General features: G+C 38.2%; 1 protein-coding gene across 3 annotated transcripts in view; it reads left to right on the top strand.

Annotated features, from left to right (window-relative positions):
* SGK3 (serum/glucocorticoid regulated kinase family member 3) overlaps positions 1-21,104 on the top strand; it is a 116,105-nt gene that overhangs the window by 82,077 nt on the left and 12,924 nt on the right. For all 3 annotated transcript variants that reach the window (XM_055432581.2, XM_055432580.2, XM_055432579.2), the window contains exons 6-12: positions 5,352-5,439; positions 8,740-8,789; positions 12,663-12,720; positions 18,442-18,525; positions 18,641-18,772; positions 20,835-20,947; positions 21,040-21,076. In XM_055432581.2, coding sequence (XP_055288556.1) covers positions 5,352-5,439; positions 8,740-8,789; positions 12,663-12,720; positions 18,442-18,525; positions 18,641-18,772; positions 20,835-20,947; positions 21,040-21,076 — 562 coding nt within the window. The remainder of the gene's footprint in view (positions 1-5,351; positions 5,440-8,739; positions 8,790-12,662; positions 12,721-18,441; positions 18,526-18,640; positions 18,773-20,834; positions 20,948-21,039; positions 21,077-21,104) is intronic.

Genomic DNA, 21,104 nt, shown 5'->3' with positions numbered 1-21,104 from the left:
GACCTGTGGATAGGAAAGGGTTTTCTGATCATATTGGCAGTGAGTGATATGTTACAAAGTAAAACACTGATAAATTTGATTAATAAAACCTTTTGACCTCCAAAAATTACAAGTGAAATTTAAAACCAAAAATATAAAAAGTTTCCCATGAATAAAGGACAATAGATAAATAGACTTCCTAAAAGAGCTCATGTAGATAATACACTCTTAAGAACCTCCCCCAAATAGAGCACATTAACAGATGCAAATAGCTGATTAATTACTAGAGAAACTGAATGTTTCCTTATCTATTTAAAAAATGCAAGTGAACAAAAATATTTTAGCTTTATTGCAGCATAACACAAATAGAAAAGAGAACAAATCGTGACTGTACAGCTTAATGAATTATGAGAATGTGAATATATCTGAGTATCACCCTCTCCAGGCCAAGGAATAGAACATTATTAGCACCCCAGTGTTGAATATGGTTCCTTGTACTATGCAGTAGGTTCTTGTTGTTTATCTTTTTATATATATAGTAGTGTGTATATTGGAAAAGGAAATGGCAACCCACTCCGGTGTTCTTGCCTGGAGAGTCTCCGGGACGGGGGAGCCTGGTGGGCTGCCGTCTATGGGGTTGCACAGAGTCGGACACGAGTAAAGCGACTTAGCAGCTGCAGTAGTGTGTATATATTAATCCCAAACAGTATGGAGGTTTCCTTAACAAACTAAAAGAAGTTAGTTCATGATCTACAGTCCCACTCCTGGACATATATCTGGAGACTAATTCAAAAAGATATATGCCGAGGAGTCGATCTGGGAGTCAAGTAGCTGACTTTGAGGCCTCCTTGTTCTCAGCCCCACCGCTGAGCCTGGATGAGAACAAGGTATCCGAGGATGTGCTGGGGTCCACTACACAGTCCAGCTGTCAAATGGACGTGGCAACCCACTCCAGTATTCTTGCCTGGGAAACCCCATGGAATGAGGGGCCTGGCGGACCACAGTCCATGGAGTTGCAAAAGAGTCGGACGTAACTTACTGACTAAGCAACAAAAATGCAGGACTTCTGTGATGATCCAGTGGTTAATAATCCTCCTTGCGATGCTGGAGACACAGGTTCCATCCCTGGTTGGGGATCTGAGAGCCTGCAAGCCTCAGCTAGAGCGAGCAAGCCGCATTCTACGGAGACCACGTGTTGGATCACAACCAAGAGAGGCCCATGGGCCAAAACTAAGGCCCGGTGCAGCCAGAAAGGAACAAATAGTGAAAAAAAACAGAGCGATTCACAAGTCAGTTCTCTAGAGTCTCAGATTTCACTTCAGGATAATTACCTGATCAGTTACAAGATTCAAGGTAGCCATCATGGAAAAACCTATAAATGGTGTAAACAAAGAGTCACAGACTTTTCCTGTTGGTCTCCCTGGAAGATAGCGATAGTCATCTAAAGGTATTTTCAGAGAAGCAAGACCCAGCAAGCACTGGGTAGCGTGCATTCAGAACTGCGAGTGACACATATAACTATACCCCTAGAATAGACAGGTTGCCCCGGGACCTCTCCTTCTGTTTGATTGACATACGGCCAGGTCCACTTAGGGAATTTGGGTTACCCCCGAGGAGTATTAAAGCGCCCCAGTCTCCGAGCCATTGGGAGGATGTGCTCAAGGCAAGAAGCCTCAAACATGATCACACTGTCAAAGGGCTTTCAAGCCCTGGTTTTGGGGTGTGTACACCATCTTTGCACCTAGTCTGCCTTCATTTTAACTTGTCCAAATTCTGAAAGTATTATTAAAGCCGTGGGTCTCTGGAATTTTCTCCCAAGACAGGAAGAAACATCTGATTCCTATGTCCATGACAGAATCACACTATTTTTGCCAAACTCTGAAATAAAGGTAATGTTAAAAGATCCAGTAGCCTTATATGCCTATAGGTGGCTAAAAGAAAAATGGGCAAGATCTTTTTAAAGGGAAAGAAACTTCTTGTTACTTGGTTGAATGTCTCAAAAAGATCCAGAAACACTGTTTATGTGATTTGAGTGTCATGTTCTTGAAAGTTCTATACACACACACACATACACACACTCACTCTCCCTCTGAGTCTCTGTCTGGGGTTTCTTCCAAAGAAGTTTGTCTAGACTATAAGAGTTGGCCATCTCCGTGGCCAGGCATAGCTGCAGGATCGCACCTGGGGTTTCCAGGAGGAGAAGAATGTTCTAGCTCCATTCAATCCTCAGGTCCTTGTGGGAAAAATGGGGAAGGCGGGACGAGTGGCTAGGAGGGCCCCATCTCTTGTGGTCCCCACAGGCATGAACAAGGAGGACGGGTCCAGCGTTAGAGGAACAGCCACCAGCCCCTCACTATGAGGTCGCTGCTAGAGAACATGGCGTTAGAATAGACACGGGATTTGTGAGCTGACTCCTTGGAGTATCAACCATTCCTACAAACTTCTCTGCTTTATTTTCATAGTGCTAACTCTCTTTATATTCTCTTATATCCCGCACCACTGTAGGAGTAAGGGTACTTATTTAGTATTTATTAAGAACTGGAAGATAGCTCAGTAATATGATATCAATTCAACTTGACAGGTAATAACCATGTTGGCTTTAATAGAGGTTTTCTGATTTGAGCCAAGGTTATCTTTTATGTTGGAGTAAATATAACTGCATTACCCACGCTAGCAGAGCACGGTAGTTGCTACAATTAAGAATATTTTTTTCCTCCAGGTATGAGGTTGACCTTACCTCCCTCCTTTTAAAAAAATGGACTTAGAGGAAATTCCCTGACAGTCCAGTGGTTAAGGCTTCCCAGATGGCTTAGTGGTTAAGAATCTGCCTACCAATCCAGGAGATGCAAGAGCCTCAGGTTCAACCCCTGGGTCGGGAAGATCCCCTGGATAAGGAAATGCCAACCCACTCCAGTATTCTTGCCTAGGAAATCTCATGGACAAAGGAGAGTGGCAGGCTACAGTCATGGGATCACAAACAGCTAGACGTGACTGACATGCACACCAGTGGTTAAGACTCTGCTTCCGCTGCAGGAGGCACAGGTTCGGATCCCTGGTCAGGGAATTAAATCCTTCATGCCTTGCAGCAACCCCCTCCCAAAAAAAAAAAAAATTACACTTAGAGAAATAGCACTGGAAAGAGGAAGGAATTAGACTTAAAAATCAGATTTACCTGGATCTGAAATCCAGCTCTAAAACTAAAACCTTCATGATCCTGAACAATTTTCTGGGATTCAGTTTATCCGTAAATAACTAGAAACAACAGCCTCCAAGTCATAGGATCATTGAAAAGAGAAAATGATCTACAACATGCATGCTGCACTGGAGATAATAAATGAAAGCAAACATTAATTATCTTTGAAAACTTGAGTGCAGCTCTGATGGGTCATCTGCCCAGTCCATTTAACTTACTTTCCATAAAAGATAGTTTGGGAAATGAATGGATGGCTAACAGGAGAGATATCCTTTCATAGCACAGACTAAATTAAGCAGTAGGATTCATATTGCGGTCACTACCGTTGGGCTTTACGTAAACCTTAGGAGGTGAGTAAGGCCCTGGGTAAGTCAAGCCCATTAACAGTTGCTAGCAATTAGAATGTACATACTTCCCCTTAGAAAACAGTTGTGTTTCTGAATACTGTGCCTGTCTGATGTTTATATATTTTAAAGCAAATCATGCTGTAAATGTATGCCAGGAACTGGCTAGTTAAAACCCAGCTGTGGTCGGTTCTAGAGTGGTGTGAAGAGTCTCTTTAAAAAAAAAAAAAAAAAGATATATGCCCCCCAGTGTTCACAGCAGCACTATATACGATAGCCAAGACATGGAAGCCACCTAAATGTCCCTGAACAGACGAATGGATAAAGAAGATGTGATGTGTGTGTGTGTGTAATAGAATATTACTAATCCATATAAAATGAAATAATGCTACATGGATGGACCTGGAGATTATCATATTAAGTGAAATAAGTTGGACAAAGACAAATACAATATGATAGAATTTATATGTGAAATCTAAAATAGTGATACAAATGAAATGATGGCAAAATAGAAATAGACAAAACAAACTGATGGTTACCAGAGAGGATAGCAACAGGGTAGGGAGTAGGGGGAAGATAAATTAGCATTTGGGGATTAATATATCTCAAATTTTTAAAAGAAAAAAAAGGAACAATTTAGGAGGAGGTACCCAGATGTAGAGATTTAACCATTCCTCAGGATCGTCATTAATCTGTGCAGTCTTATTTCCTCTTTATGGGCTTCCCTGGTAGCTCAGTTGGAAAAGAATCTGCCTACAGTGCAGGAGACCCCAGTGCTATTCCTGGGTCAGGGAGATCTTCTGGAAAAGGGATAGGCTACCCACTCCAGTATTCTTGGATTTCCCTGGTGGCTCAGCTGGTAAAGAATCCACCTGCAATGTGGGAGACCTGGGTTCTATCCCTGGGTTGGGAAGATACCCTGGAGACGGAAAAGGCTACCCACTCCAGTATTCTGGCCTGGAGAATTCCATGGACTGATAGTCCACGGGGTTGCAAAGAGTCAGACACACTGAGTGACTTTCACTTTCTTTCCTCTTTATATCCATTTGTTCATACCCACTGTTGATGACCGCGTCAGCAGGTTTGTTATGTGTCTTTGGGTATATACTGATTGACTGTTGCTTTGTGTCTGAGTGTTTAACGTGTACACATAATGGTGCTTTGCTGTGGTTCCTTGTTTCTGACTGCTGACTGGTCAGTGTTCTTTGCAGCCAGTTACCGTAGCTTGCTTACTCATTTCCCTAGTGGTGGATGGCTGTTCTGCTTCTGATTCACAGCTATAGAGAGTGTAACAATGAGTCTCCTGGTTACATGTCTTTCGCTGAACTTGTACATAATTTTTCCCTGTAGTTGATTCTTAAAACTGAAATTTCTGGCGCCAGAGAAAATGTATACTCAGTTCAACCAAATATTGCCAAAATGCTTTTCAGTAAAGTTGCCTCATTTTACATTCTTGTGAGCAGTACATGAGAGTGTTCCTTTTCCTTCATCCCTGCCAACTTGGGGTTTTATTTATCTTTCTAGATTTTTCTGGTTAGTGGATGTAAAAGTGACTTCTCACTGTTGTTTTGTTTTTTCCTGATAATTAGTGAAGTTAGCCATCTTCCTAAATTTCATTACCATTTGGATTTTTCTCTTCTGTGAACCTTTGCCCATTTGTTTATTGGACTCCCTGTTTTTAAAAATTAATTTGCTATTACAATACAATAATGATTATTATTGGATTTGGTTTGCCTTTCTTACTATAAATGCTACAATGCTTACTTTTGTTTTCATGTTAAAAGAGAGAAAAGGTGTAGAAATGTAGTCATAATGAAGTTAATTTTTGTTTTTAGTCCAGATGTCAGAGCATTCCTTCAAATGGACAATCCAAAACATCAGTCAGATCCATCTGAGGATGAGGATGAAAGAAGTACTCAGAAGGTAGTAAGAGGAATTGTATTTTTTAACAGAAAAAAAAAATACCATTCCCCAAAGATGAAATTATTGGCAACTTTAGGAGTCACATTTACTTAAAATAATTTCCTCCATTGTAGATTTTCTACTCTGTGGAAAACATAAAAACAAATATGTATACTTCTAACTGATCACCATTTCTTGTAAAATTGATAAAATGAGTACTTTTTATAACAAAAAGTAATACAAAGATTTGAAAATAGTAAGTTATAAATATCCATATTATCAACAACCAGACCTATTTTTAATATTTCAGTGATTTTTTTCTAATATATGAAAGATTTCTTTATATATGAATTTTTAAAATTAACTGATTTTAATTATAAGGCATATAAAGGTTTGTGTTCTGCTCTCTTAACTGTACATCATACTTTTGATCATCATGTTATCTTCATCAAGATCACTGTAACTTGAAATGGTGAATTTTGACCAGCAGAAGAGGGCTTTTCATCCAGAACACTACATACCTCTTTCTCTGCTTTGTCAGTTTTTGATGTGTACAGCAGTCAATATACATGTGCTGCTTGGTGTTGACTAAGTTTTATTGCTGTAGTTATATGCACATAATTAATATTTATTCTGAATAAAAAATAGGTATTCTTATTTTGTTAATGAATTGTGATATAGTAAGTTTGTGCTTTCTTACGAAGACATTTTCAACATATACTTTAAAAGGTTATATTAGAAAAGTAAATTACCATAATTTAACTCAGGATTATTATGTAGCAGTTAAAAGTACATTATAAAAAAGTATAATTGCAAGTATTTATAAATATAATGCCTTTATAATTCAAAATTGATTCATACTATTGGTAAACACATACATGAAAATGAGAGATGTACAGTTTTGTCTTTATAATGTTTTAATTTTGTCATGGTGCTGTTTTTCTGATTTAAAAGGTAATGTCATTACCCACAGCTAAAATCTTCATTTGAAAAATAGACATGACTACTGGAAAGTAGTTCTGATTCTCTAAGAGGGACCTCAATTAAGAGAATAGGTTTAACTCTTTACAGGTGTGACAGGGTTGCTCTAGGACAACGTAAAAGGATATTTTAATTTCATATATGTGCAGTTAGTCAAAAGAGAAATAACCAGCTGGGAAAACATAGTAAATAAAGCATAAGAAGCAAAAATATCTGTGTAAAAAAAAAAAGCTCATACAAATGGATTTTTGAAAAGAATAATATTTAAGACTGTAGTAGATGAAAGTAACAGGACCATGAAGAAATAACTCGGTAAACAAATATATGGGAAAATGTTCAACCTTGATGCCAGTAGCAAATAAAAGTTTTAAATGACAAGTTTTTTTCCTTTACCAAATTAACAAAAATGTCAAGAAGCTGAAATACACCATAATTTAAGATGGGCATCCTTGGGCCTTACTGGTGGTATCATTTTATGCAGCTCTTGGAAAGCAATTTGGCAAAGTGTATCAAACATGAAAATAATTCATGTCACTTAGGAGTTGATGTAAATGAAACAACCCTTCTCACAGAAAAAAACAAAGATGTTCACTTTAGTATGATTTCTAATGAAAAGTTAGAATCAGTTTGAACATTCATCAAATAGTGATTGTCCCTATATATTGTACATTTAAAAAATATTTCTAAGGATGATATTATTTAAAGTTTCGACATACCATTAAATGAAATCAGGGTATAAAACTTTTTATGCAAATTTACAGTGTGAGCACGGTCAGTTTTTAGAAGTTAATGCAAAGACTATATGGAGGTGCTAGAAGTATTTGTAGTCAAATTACTTGTTAGTATGGATTTTTAAAGACAGCTTACTACTATTCAAAAAATATTTTAAGGAGTAAAATTTATGTAACCATGATTTTCTTTGTTAATCATGTTGAGCATGTGTAGGTGTACGTCATGTAAAGAATATCTTGCACTGCTGTAGGAAAATGCTTTTTGAAGAAAGAACCAGACTAAGAGAAATTGCTGGGTTCTGGCTCCTGTTCTGTCTCTGTTGACTTTAGATCCAGATTTTGTTTCTTGTTTCATCCATAAAAGTCTGGAACTTGGACTAGGATCTTTTGCTGTTTTAAAATACCAATAGAAAGAACCTCTCCAAAAAAAAAAAGAATCCTTGCTTCATCTTATACTTGTAAATATTTATTTTTTTTATTTTTTAATTAAAATTTATAGGAAATTATCAGTTTGGTGCCAACATTGTTACTTTATAAGAAACATATACTTTAGACCTTTTGCCCTTAATTTAAAAAAATAACTTGTTTTCTAGAGATTGTAAGTTGCAAATGAAGTTAAGTGGGAATATATGTGACGTATGTCTCTAATAAGAAATTTGCTTAGATGAAATTGTTGATTCTGATTAAAGAGAATGTTTTTTAAAACTTATATAATCTTATATGATGTATAATTGTATAGGGCTCTGTAAATGTGCATATTTGAGACACCTCTGATTTAATTCTTTGACTATATTAAGAATTTCATAGTGTATTTTTTGAAGCAGAATTCACTTCCATTTGGCTTTTGTGAAAAGTGCTCACTGTAAAAGGATCACTAGTTTAATCTTTTGGGATTTTGAGTTAAATTTCTAGCTAATTATTAGTGAGCTAGAATTTTATTAGTTAAATTGCTTTATGGTATACTATATTAATAGGTGAGTAAAGATTTGCTTCTAAGTTAATGGGAGAGATTAAAGGTACTTTACTAACTGTTATAATAAGAGAAGCCTATCTAAAAATTAGGTACTATCACAGTAGTGGAATTAGGTAGAAAAGCAGTCTTGGTTTTATGTGCTTGCTTTAGAAGTAAATTTACCTCCTCCCAAATTAAAACTTTAATCCAGCATTTTCAGTTATAATCATCATCACATTATCATTTCTTATCTTTAATTATAGCTTATTAAAATATTTCAAAATTAAAAAACAAAAGCTATCTTAACCAGTTTTTTAATGTAAAAAAAATGATTCCTCTTAAATTATCTCAGTGCCCACCTCTTCTAAGGAGCTTTCTGCAGTTTACTTCATTTATTTGCCATCTTTGAGCTTGATTTTTGCCTTACCTTTTCCCTTACAACTTCTCTTGAAATTTATCATTAAAATGATTGCTTATATTGATTGTGTATCTTTCCAAGACTCTACACATTTATTGAGAATTAAAACTTTGGGTTTAATGTGGAAAATATCTGTGATACAGTTATGTGTATTTTACTTCAGAAATATTCATTGACTGATAACCTTTGAAACTCCAGTAAGAATGTTAAATTCTTTTCTTTTTTTCCCACCCCAACAGCTACTCTCTACCTCACAGAACATCAACCTGGGACCATCTGGAAATCCTCAGTAGGTTTAACTTGTTTCAACAGTCTAAATGGATTTGAGGAAGATCTTTTTTGGTTACTGTGCAGATGTACACAATTATACCAGTTTAACTGGAAGCCTGTGAAATAGAACTGTGGTTACAGTGACTGTCGTACTGTCATGCGCTTTTCTGATTCACTGCTCTAGGTTCTCTTTGTTATAGTAGAGCTGTGAGGAGTTTTTAATCCACACACTGTTGGTTGAGTTCTGCTGTTTTGCCATTGTCACTTTCCTGGGGGTGTGTGTGTGTGTGTGTGTGTGTGTGTGTGTGTGTGTGTGTGTGTGTGTGTGTGTGTGTGTGTGTGTGTGTGTAATCCACACACTGTTGGTTGAGTTCTGCTGTTTTGCCATTGTCACTTTCCTGGGGGTGTGTGTGTGTGTGTGTGTGTGTGTGTGTGTGTGTGTGTGTGTAATCCACACACTGTTGGTTGAGTTCTGCTGTTTTGCCATTGTCACTTTCCTGGGGGTGTGTGTGTGTGTGTGTGTGTGTGTGTGTGTGTGTGTGTGTGTGTGTAATCCACACACTGTTGGTTGAGTTCTGCTGTTTTGCCATTGTCACTTTCCTGGGGGTGTGTGTGTGTGTGTGTGTGTGTGTGTGTGTGTAATCCACACACTGTTGGTTGAGTTCTGCTGTTTTGCCATTGTCACTTTCCTGGGGTGTGTGTGTGTGTGTGTGTGTGTGTGTGTGTGTGTGTGTGTGTGTGTGTGTAATCCACACACTGTTGGTTGAGTTCTGCTGTTTTGCCATTGTCACTTTCCTGGGGGGGTGTGTGTGTGTGTGTGTGTGTGTGTGTAATCCACACACTGTTGGTTGAGTTCTGCTGTTTTGCCATTGTCACTTTCCTGGGGTGTGTGTGTGTGTGTGTGTGTGTGTGTGTGTGTGTGTGTGTGTGTGTGTGTGTAATCCACACACTGTTGGTTGAGTTCTGCTGTTTTGCCATTGTCACTTTCCTGGGGGTGTGTGTGTGTGTGTGTGTGTGTGTGTGTGTGTGTGTGTGTGTGTGTGTGTGTGTGTGTCTCTGTAAGATGACAGAAGTGTGTGTGTGTGTGTGTGTGTGTGTGTGTGTGTGTGTGTGTGTGTGTCTCTGTAAGATGACAGAAGTCCTGGGAGGCACTTGGGAAGTACTCTGGCAAAAACATGTCTGCAGGCCTAATTGATATTCTCCTGGTACCCGATGTCATCGGTACAGCCCTGGTTGTTAGCCAGCTTGGTCCAGAGGAGACGATGGAAATCAGCATATGAAAAGCTATTAAACTTTTTTTTTTCAGCTTTCTCCCATAGTCCCAAATTTATTTGAACCCAGGGGAAACATTTTGGAGAACAGCAGGAGTGGCAAATGTAGGCTTCACTTTAAGGTTCAACTCTAGCAGTTCATTGGGATACAGAGGAGTCCAAGGCCACTTCCTGGCTCAGTTTGAGGAGGGCCCTGACAGATGAGTGATGACTGCTGTGGGTTACAAGAAGAGTGTAGTGTGGCCTTCCTCATAAGTATCCTTTCAGGCTTACCAGATTAATTCTAAAGAATTCTCTCTTAGCCCAGCACACTGTGCTGCTTCTCTTACCCTTTTGGTTCACGTAGAGAATGAGTATGAAGTGAAGTGAAAGTCACTTAGTCATGTCTGACTCTTTGTGACCCCACGACTGTACAGTCCATGGAATTCTTCAGGCCATAATACTGGAGTAGCCATTCCCTTCGCCAGGGGATCTTCCCAACCCAGGGATTGAACCCAGGTCTCCGTTATGCAGGTGGATTCTTTACCAGCTGAGCCACCACGGAAGCCAGATGAGCATAGACAGGAGAAATGATAAAGGAGACTAAAGAAAGAATAATTAGTAAGGTAGGAAACCAGCAATGTGGTGTCACAAAAGCAGATGAAGACAGGGACTAAATAACTCTTGCCATTGCTGATAGGGTGGGTTAGATGACAGTTGAGAATGGACCGTTGAATTTAATGTCACCGGTGACTTCTATGAGCAGTTTCAGTCATGTGCTGGATACAAGAGAGTTTGTCAGGCAGCACAAAATGGAAATATGCTTCCAGTTAGGGTTTATCACCAACAATTACTATAGGATTATAGTAATTACAACAATTATAGGATTATAACAGTTAGAACAATTAACTATAGGACTTTGGCTGTGGCCTCGGTGTGTTTACTGTGTTTGAAGGATTTGCGTGTTTTTTCACTGTTACATTTGTTCAAAAAAGTATTTAAGTATTTCAGCATATCATTAGAGAACAAAATAGTTCAAAGAGCAAGTTCTAGAAGAAGAAAAACACCTAAGCTTAGTTAAGTATTTATCTCCCTAATCCTGACCTGTTATTATTTAACCCAGACCTGGTATTACTCTCATGTTTGTATTGACTTTCTTTTGGTAATTAATTGAAGGACATTTAAAATGTGAATGGAGTCATTTTACTCTCCCTAGTCCAATTTAGGAATTCATCCTCTGGTAAAGAAAACAACTCTTCTGGCTACTCAAGTTCAACTTTGTGCTGCCATCTGTTTTTGCTTCCATACAGGCAATACTGCTTTTAACCTGCCTTTAAGATAAATAAAAAGGCAGTCATAGTATTCTTTCTGCCTTCTCGACTCCTGGCTTTTCTACATTACCATCTGTTAGAATAAGGAGAAGGCAATGGCAAGCCACTCCAGTACTCTTGCCTAGAAAACCCCATGGATGGAGGAGCCTGGTGGGCTGCAGTCTGTGGGGTCACTAAGGGGTCGGACACGACTGAGCGACTTCACTTTCACTTTTCACTTTCACACATTGGAGAAGGAAATGGCAACCCACTCCAGTGTTCTTGCCTGGAGAATCCCAGGGAAGGGGGAGCCTGGTGGGCTTCCGTCTGTGGGGTCACACAGAGTCGGACACGACTGAAGTGACTTAGCAGCAGCAGCAGAGAGTTCTTTTATGTTTGCTGCTGCTGCTGCTGCTGCTGCTGCGTCGCTTCAGTCGTGTCCGACTCTGTGCGACCCCATAGACGGCAGCCGACCAGGCTCCACCGTCCCTGGGATTCTCCAGGCAAGAACACTGGAGTGGGTTGCCATTTCCTTCCCCAATGTGTGAAAGTGAAAAGTGAAAGTGAAGTCGCTCAGTCGTGTCCGACTAGTAGCGACCCCATGGACTGCAGCCTACCAGGCTCCTCTGTCCATGCGATTTTCTAGGCAAGAGTACTGGAGTGGCTTGCCATTGCCTTCAGCATGCAAGTAATGTGTATGCAGAACACTGTGGTGACTTTTTCTCCATCAGAAAATTTTCTCAGTGACTTCACCAGGTATTCCTACTAGTAATTTTGTTTTCATAATAATTTCCAGACTACTTAGTCCTTGAACTATATCACTGTTTTATGTAGTCAGTTTCCTCATTAACAATATTGTGAGGTTTATGGTTAATAAAAGTGATTTGCTACATTGAGTTCAAAACGACAGATCATAGATAGACAGACAGACCTTTTTCTCCCAAAAAGTCTATTACTGAAGCCCTTCTTAAACCAAACTTAACAAGGCTTAAATAAAATGACAAAGTCTCTTATCTAACCAGAAAGTAGGTATTATTACTATTCATTATTACCCACTCCAGTATTCTTGCCTGGAGAATTCATGGACAGAGGAGCCTGGAAGGCTACAGTCCATGGGGTCACAAAGAGACACGACTGAGTGAGTATCACTTATTCACTCATTACCTTTCTTATAGTAAAGATGAGATCCTACCAGTGTAAAGGCTGGAGTTCTCATGCTGAAGTGTACCCCAGATTTACTTATTAAGGAGTGAAGTATTAAAAACTGTTGAAAAGTTAGCATCTTATCAGTTTTCTTGGAGGCTAATTCTTGTCATTTTTCATTTATTTCAGTGCTAAACCCACAGACTTTGATTTCTTAAAAGTTATTGGAAAAGGCAGCTTTGGCAAGGTAAGAGTATTTTTATTTTTTCTTCAGTAAATTAATACTTAAAAAATGCATGCTTTTTAAAAATTAATTGTAAAGAGTCCGCCTTCCAATGCAGGAGACACAGGTTCAATCTATGGGTCAGGAAGATCCTCTGGAGTAGGAAATGACAACCCACAACCCACTCCAGTACCCTTGCCTGGAAAATTCCATGGACAGAGTAGCCTGGTGGGCTATAGTCCATGGGATCACAAAGAGTCAGATGTGACTAAGCACACACACATAGTTGATTTACAATGTTGTATTAGTTTCTTCTTTATAGCAAAGTGATCAGTCAGATAGATAGAGATTGTGTTTCCATATAGGTCATTACAGAATACTGAATAGAGTTCCCTGTGCTATACAGTAGGTTCTTACTATCTATTTTTATATAGTAATGTATTTATGTCAATCACAATCTCCCAATTTATCTTCCCCCACCCTTTCCCCACTGATAACCATAAATTTGTTTTCTAGATCTATGACTGTTTCTGTTTTGTAGATAGGTTCATTTGTACCAGTTTTTTAGATTTCACGTAAAAGTGATACCATACAATATTTGTTTTTCTCTCTTTGACTTATTTCAATCAGTATAACAATCTCTAGGTCTTTCCATGTTGCTGCAAGTGGGATTATTCCATTCTTTTTTATGGCTAAGTATTATTCCATTGTGTATTTGTACCACATCTTTTTTATTCATTCCTCCATCAATGGGAAAGACATTTAATTTGCTTCCATGTCTTGACTATTGCAAATAGGGCTGTAATGAACATTAGGTGCATGCATCCTCTTGAATTCTAGTTTTCTTTGGGATAAATGCTCAGGAATGGGATTGCTGGGTTATGTGGTAGCTCTATTTTTAGTTTTTAAGCAATTTCCATACTGATCTGCATAGTGGCTGTACCAGTTTATAGGGAAATGCATGCTTTATATATGGGATACCATGGGGCTTCTTGGTATGCAGGATATAGAATTAAGATGCTTTCTCTACCTTTAAAGAACTGACGGAATAATTCAAGATACAAGGCATCTACTCAGATTCTGACCTAAAGTTTGTTTGTTCAATGAGTATTTTGTTGAGCACCTATGTGCTAAGCACTGTTCTGGTCCCTGTTAGATAGTATTAAACAAAAATGACATGCTTTGTACCTTTGTGATGCTTACATCCTATTCAGGGAAATAGTGAATTAAAAATATGCAGTCAAGTAAATAATTACATGTAGTAATGGAGCTGTGAAGGAGATGAAGACTAGAGTGAAGAGACAGGACAGTAGGCAGTCGGGGGAAGCCCCTACTTAGGTGAGTTAGTCGAGGATAGCTTTATACATATATGTATACACATACAGATATATTTTGGCTACACTGACACATGGGGCCTTCTTTAGTTGCAGGCATGGGCTCAGTTGCTCCATGGCACCTGGGATCTTAGTTCTCCAAACTGGGGATTGAACCCCCATCCTCTGCATTGGAAGGTGGATTCTTAACCACTGGGCCACCAGGGAAGTCCCTAAGGATGACTTCTTTGAAGAGGTATTATTTAAGTTGAGGCCATAAAGACATCAGTGAGCAGCTGTGTAAACAGCAGATGGAGAAGGAAAGGGAAGTTTGAGGCCCTTGTCCCTCTTCATGCAGTGAATACTGAGTGAATCACGAAACTTGACAGTGTGCCACAGCAAGCAAGAAGAATCCCTAAAGCCAGAAGCATCATAGATGGGAGTTGTCAGAATCATCAAATGTATTTAAGTTCCTTTTTTGCATTATACTTCAATCTGTAGTAAAAATAAATATGTATGTGGTTAATTATAGTGTGCTATATTCATAGCTTCCAGTATCTAGATCTGGTTTGTTTTCTGAGTTCCCTAGAGACCAGAAACTGTGACCATAAAATTAAACCCTTGTGTGTTCATTAATTCAGCAAATATATGTTTGCCACCTGCTACATGCTGGGCATTGTGCTAATATAAGCTATAGAAAAGTAGAAGTGCATCTTGCTTTCAAAATGCTCACAGTCTGTTCGAATGTTAGAGATAGTCCGTTGTTAAAGACAGAGAGCATTATCTTTCAGAAAGCTCACGTTTGGACCTAGAGTCAAATAGATCTATCTAAAGCCTCCTTGTCCATCACCAACTCCCGGAGTTCACTCAAACTCGCCTCCATCGAGTCGGTGATGCCATCCAGCCATCTCATTCTCTGTCGTCCCCTTCTCCTCCTGCCCCCAATCCCTCCCAGCATGAGTCTTTTCCAGTGAGTCAGCTCTTCACATGAGGTGGCCAAAGTATTGAAGTTTCAGCTTTAGCATCAGTCCTTCCAATGAACACCCAGGATTGATCTCCTTTAGAAAGGACTGGTTGGATCTCCTTGCAGTCCAAGGGACTCTCAAGAGTCTTCTCCAACACCACAGTTCAAAAGCATCAATTCTTCAGCGATCAACTTTCTTCACAGTCCAACTCTCACATCCATACATGAACACTGGAAAAACCATAGCCTTGACTAGATGGACCTTTGTTGGCAAAGTAATGTCTCTGCTTTTTAATATGCTATCTAGGTTCGTCATAACTTTCCTTCCAAGGAGTAAGCGTCTTTTAATTGTGATTCATGGGATCGCAAAGAGTCAGACACGACTGAGGGACTGAACTGAACTGAACTGAACTGAATGTATCTAATGTGAGGCATAGGGTCACACTTCACTTTTTTTCTCATAAATGTCAGCTGGTCCTACACAGTTCATTGAAAAGATTTTTCTTTCCCTTCTACTCTGCAGGGTAACCTCCATCATAAATCCAGTATCCATATATGTGTTGGATCTGTTTCTATATTTTGTTTTATACTTGTTTCTAGATTTTATATTTTGTTTCATTAACTGATTTGTCTATCCTTGCATCAGTACCACATTGTCTTGAAAATGAAGGTTGATATTCAATAGAACATCTTCTCTCCTTGCTCCTCTTCAAGAGACTCTTCTTAACCCTTTGTGTATCAGTCTTAAGTTTTAGAATTAGCATGTCAAGATCAACAAGATTCTTTTGGATTTTGATCAATTGCTTTGAATCTGTAGATCAATTTGGAAAGAATTGTCATCTTACCAGTATTGAGTCTTCCAATCCATGACCATGGCATATCCCTTTGTTAATTTAATTCGTCTTAAGCTTTTGTTGGTAGTGTTTTGTGGCATTCTGTATTTAATTTTTACATATCTTTAATTGAGTGTGTTCCTTTGTGTTTCATTTTCTGTGCGGTGAGAACTGGTGTTAAACCTGGAAGCTGAATATATGCATTACCTGTGACACATTGGTTCTCCTACAAGCTATGTAGCCACCAGTAAAACTTGCACATACCCACTAGGAAAGGCATGTGCCAGAATATTCATAAGCTTCATTGTTCATCATCTAAATGTCACTGAAAGAGTGGATAAATTGTGGTATGTCTGTGGAATGCAGTACTCTGCACAGTAATGAAATATGAAAACAGTGCTGTTGGGTTGGCCAAAAAGTTCATTTCGCACTTCTTAACCAATCCAATACATGTCACAATGTGAACATGTTATATAGAGTGAAAGAAGTCAGGCAGACATAACATTATCTATGTGACTCCAGTTATATAAAATTCATAGACGAAACTCACCTGTTTTACTGCAAGTGAAAATAGTGGTCATCTTTGAGGAACAAAGGGGATGAATCATTTCTGGAATAGGGCAAATGGGAGGCCTCAGGCTACTGACAGTGTTTGGGTTTTTTGACCTGAAAGTGATTATATAGTGTGTCCGTTTTGTAATAATTTATTGAGCTGTAATGTTTGTGAGTTTTTCTACATGCATATTATGTTTAATAAAAGCTTTAAATCTAGCAAAATGTTTAGACACCAGCAAAGTACAATAAAACAAAAGCAGAGTACACAAAAGAAAAAAAAAGCAAGCAGAAATGCAGATTCACAATGAATGTGAAAAATAGAAAAATATGTATGACAAACTAAAATAAATAATGGGAATCTCCTATTCTAAGCTTTTCTGCAAATGGTGGTCTTGGTTCCACTTTCCATTTGCCCATCTGTTTCTTAATTGTCTGTCTATTCTCCGTCTCTACTAATCTGCTAAAAAAATGCCTGCCATCACGGTACTTCCTAGTTGCCACATTCTTTGAACTACTTTCTCAGAACATACTTGAAGATGAACCAATCAGAGTAGAGAAGGGAAGGTCAGGTGGGTGGGAGCTGTCAAGGAAAGAAAAAAGAAAATGTAAGAAAGAAGGAACATTCAGTGGAGTCAAGTATTGTAGAGAACAAAAGCCTGAGAAATGAGAGAGATGCCAGCAGTTGAACTGAGGAAATGTATACCCTGAAGGTATTTTTGACTTTGTTTTTGTGAGTAACAAACATTTCAATCAATAGACTTTATTTTTTAGAACCATTTTAGATTTACAAAAAAACAAAAACTGTGTAGAGAGAAAATTCGGGGGGACTTCTCTGGTGCTCGAGTACCTGAGACTCCAAGCTCCTAATGCACGGGGCCTGGGTTTGATCCCTGATCAGGAAACTAGATCCCACATGCCATAACTACAAATCCTACATGCCATAAGAAAGACCCAGCACAATCAAATAAAATAAATACGTAAAAAAATTTTTTTAAAAAGAAAGTTCAGAGAATTTCCAAACCACCACTTTGCTCTATTTAGTAACATTTTACATCAGTATGGTACGTTTGTTCCAAGCAATGGGCCAATGTTGATCCATAATTGTGGACTCAAGCCCATCATTTATTCAGATTTCCTTAGTTTTTACCCAGTGTCCTTTTTTTTGTCCCATCCAGGACATTTAGTTGTCATGTCTCCTTAGGACTTTTCTTGTGTTTGAGGGCCTTGATGGTTTTGAGAAGCACTGGTTAAGTGTATTGTAAGACGTCTGTCTGTTGTTGGAGTTTGGTGTTTTTCTCAAGACCAGACCGTGATTACAGATATAAGCGAGGAAGACCACAGATGTACTGAAAAGTAAGGCCCAGCATTGTCTCCAGTGGCAGATAATCTCAAGACGTTTTGAAATGTATCAGCTTATAGTTACACAACTTGTAGGGTGTCTTGAATTCCTTAAAATTTATTTCTAAAACTTTGGAGTATGTCTGCCTTTTTTCTGGGGCAAGATCTTCTAAGTTTCTTCACATCCATGAAGTGTCTGTGTACACCGCAGCCTGTTATAGAATCTCAGCTACATACGGTGCTTGTTTCTCTGAGTGCTTCTAAATTTGAAACCTATAAGAGAAACCCAAATGTTAAAACAAAAATGGATTTGATCACTGAGAAACCATTTTCTTTTCTCTTTTTTTTTAATGTAGCCATGGAATTTATAGCCTTAGTATTTTCCAAAGACACTTTGGGACTCAGGGCTAGCATACACACACACAAACACACACGTTTCTCAAGCAGCATAGATTTTGACACTTAAACTTAGTAAAAACCTCAAGCATTAGCATGTTACATGACAAACGATGCCCGGCTCATTAAATCATCAACATTTCTTTAGTTTTAGTAAAATATCTAAGGAAAAGTGGAGTTGTAGAAACAAATTAGGAATTTTCTGTTTTCAAAATAAAAACATTACATTATCTAGGTCTGTTGTGGCCTTTATTTTTATAAAAATTTAAGTATTGACTTAGTGGTAACTGAATTATCTCTTTCAAAACATTGATACTTCTAACAGCACAATCTTTAAATATAACAGGTTCTTCTTGCAAAACGGAAACTGGATGGAAAATTTTATGCTGTCAAAGTGTTACAGAAAAAGATAGTTCTCAATAGAAAAGAGGTAAAATAAAATAGCTTTGTTTCCCCTATATCCATCTTCTCAGTTAACAGAATTGTTTTCTGGTGTATAATGCAAGTTGATTTTTTTTACCTTTTCTTTTTATTTTTTTAAACAGCAAAAACACATTATGGCTGAACGAAATGTGCTCTTGAAAAATGTGAAACATCCGTTTTTGGTTGGATTACATTATTCTTTCCAAACAACTGAAAAGCTTTATTTTGTTCTGGATTTTGTTAATGGAGGGGAGGTGAGTAATTTGTGTTTCATTATTGATGATGTTTAGGGAAAGAAAAATAGAATTGAGTTAGTTTTTCTTAGCAGTTTTGGAAGCAAAGCCCAGCATAGACAACTATTTGTTGAGTAGCAATAGTATATAAGATGCTGGCTAATCAGCACAGTGCAGGATGTGGAGAAGTGAGACATAAAGTTCTTTTCCTAAGCAGCTTACTGTGTAGATGGGAAGCTCATAAAAACCTTGTTATGAGCTATGTATCAAGAACGTATATTGAAACATTGGAATGAAACTTGATTTGTAACTTTTGATAATTAACATTTCAGCAGTTGCATATAAACATTAGTGTGTCATTTTCCAAAATGTGCAACTATTAATCAGATGAGATGATCCTGTAATAAAGGGTTCTGTGGTAAAGCTAGTTTGGAAAATGTTTCATGTTATGGCCCCTTGGTGGTTTACAATACATTTCAGCATATTTGAGACTTTGAGACTTTAATACCTTAAAGACAGCCAGGATTTATTTTTTTAAAACTTTTTTAAACCACACAGTCACCTTTTGTTTGTTTGAACTAAATCTAATAATAATATTCCCCAAAACTCTGAATCAGAGGGATATTGAAATACATTTTTGAGAAATGCTTCTGGCCAGTGTTCTTGCCTGGAGAATCCCAGGGACGGCGGAGCCTGGTCGGCTGCCGTCTATGGGGTTGCATAGAGTTGGACACGACTGAAGCGACTTAGCAGCAGCAGCAGCACAGCTGGTAAGATAGTAATTCCAGTAATAGCTAACTTGTATTGAGCATTCTTATGACTCTTTATACATACTATTTTATTCTCACAACAATTGTGTTGTATAAGACAAAGAAATTTAGTGAGGTACAAAGAAGCTAATAACGTGATTAAGTCATATGGGTTAGTCCATGTGAAAGACATCCACATAAAGGTGGTGGTTAAAGTCATTGGATTGAGTTAGCTGGGAAGGTATCCAGAGAAAGAATAATAGTGGAGAAACCGAGGACAGACACCTTATCAATCCTTGAAGCATTGGGGGTAGTAAGGAGCAGAGGTGGAACTCTCCAAGGTAGAAGAAAGCCCAGTGAGAGAGATCCTTGTTTTAGAACCTAAAGATTTAGAGTAAGAACCTAGGGCAAATTTTTCCTAGGCAGGTAACCTGATGACTAGAGGGTGGGTTGTAAGAAATACATGAAGAATTAGGAAGTGTAAGAAGTGAACTGAAGAGACATCCCTGGTGATCCAGTGGTTAAGAGTCTGCCTTCCAATGCAGGGGACACAGATTTGATCCCTGGTCAGGGAACTAAGATCCCACATGCTGTGGGGCAGCTAAGCCCATGTGCCACAAGAGAAGCCTGTGTGTACCACAGTGAAGACCCAGCACAGCCAAAAAGTAAAATTAAAAAAAGTGAACTGGAGAATCCAGCTGCCACTGAGCTTCAGCCAGTTGCTACCATGCTGAATTTAGGCTTAATGGTTCAGAGACCTGTCCCCCCCACCCAATTTCCCTTTGCCCCCTGCCCAAACTAAAACTATGAATTTTTACCCAAAAAAATTTTCCCAGTTTTTAAATGTTACCAGTTATTTTAGATTTTTCTGAAAGCAGTATTTGGTTCAAACAGATTATATCTGTGGGTTCTGTTTGGCCTGCCAGCCAGTAGTTACCAATTTCTGAATAGTATTTGGTTTAATTCAAATAATAGTCCAAAAAGATCAAGTAAGGTAATTAACATGGCAAAATCAAGATCATTGATCTTGATTAATAATCTTTTCTAGGGGGATTGCCTGATGTGATGAGGATACTGCCACACTTGTGGATTGAGGGGTAAATAGGAGATGAGTAAGTTAGCAAGAGCAGGGAAAGAGTTATGGTTGAAAAGAGAATGATTGCTGGCCGGATGGGGGACACAGGCAAGGGAGTGTCAAAATTCTGTACTTTGGTGCTTTTTTATCTCATGTTCAAAGTAATGAAAATAAATCCTGTTTTTATACCTACAGAGTATATTTGTCTCACTTTATGTGTGAATTATCTTAGTATTCTTTTTTTACTTCAATTTTATAGCTGTTTTTTCACTTACAAAGAGAGCGGTCCTTTCCTGAACACAGAGCTCGGTTTTATGCTGCTGAGATTGCCAGTGCATTGGGTTACTTGCACTCCATCAAAATAGTGTACAGGTAAATTTTTAAAATTGCACTTCTGAAAATCTTTTTATTATTTTGTTTCAGTTCAAATTGAGTTTTGCTTTTCTTTCCTTTTAATTTCATAGAGACTTGAAACCAGAAAATATCCTTTTGGATTCAGTAGTAAGTATTGGCTTTTAAAAATCTGCTG

The sequence above is a fragment of the Moschus berezovskii genome, chromosome 16, assembly GCF_049115385.1.
Source record: "Moschus berezovskii isolate FMDL1 chromosome 16, NW_MosBer_1.0, whole genome shotgun sequence".
Lineage (NCBI taxonomy): Eukaryota > Metazoa > Chordata > Mammalia > Artiodactyla > Moschidae > Moschus > Moschus berezovskii.
The sequence above is the reverse complement of the archived record's forward strand: the minus strand, read 5'-3'. Positions and strand labels throughout refer to the sequence as shown.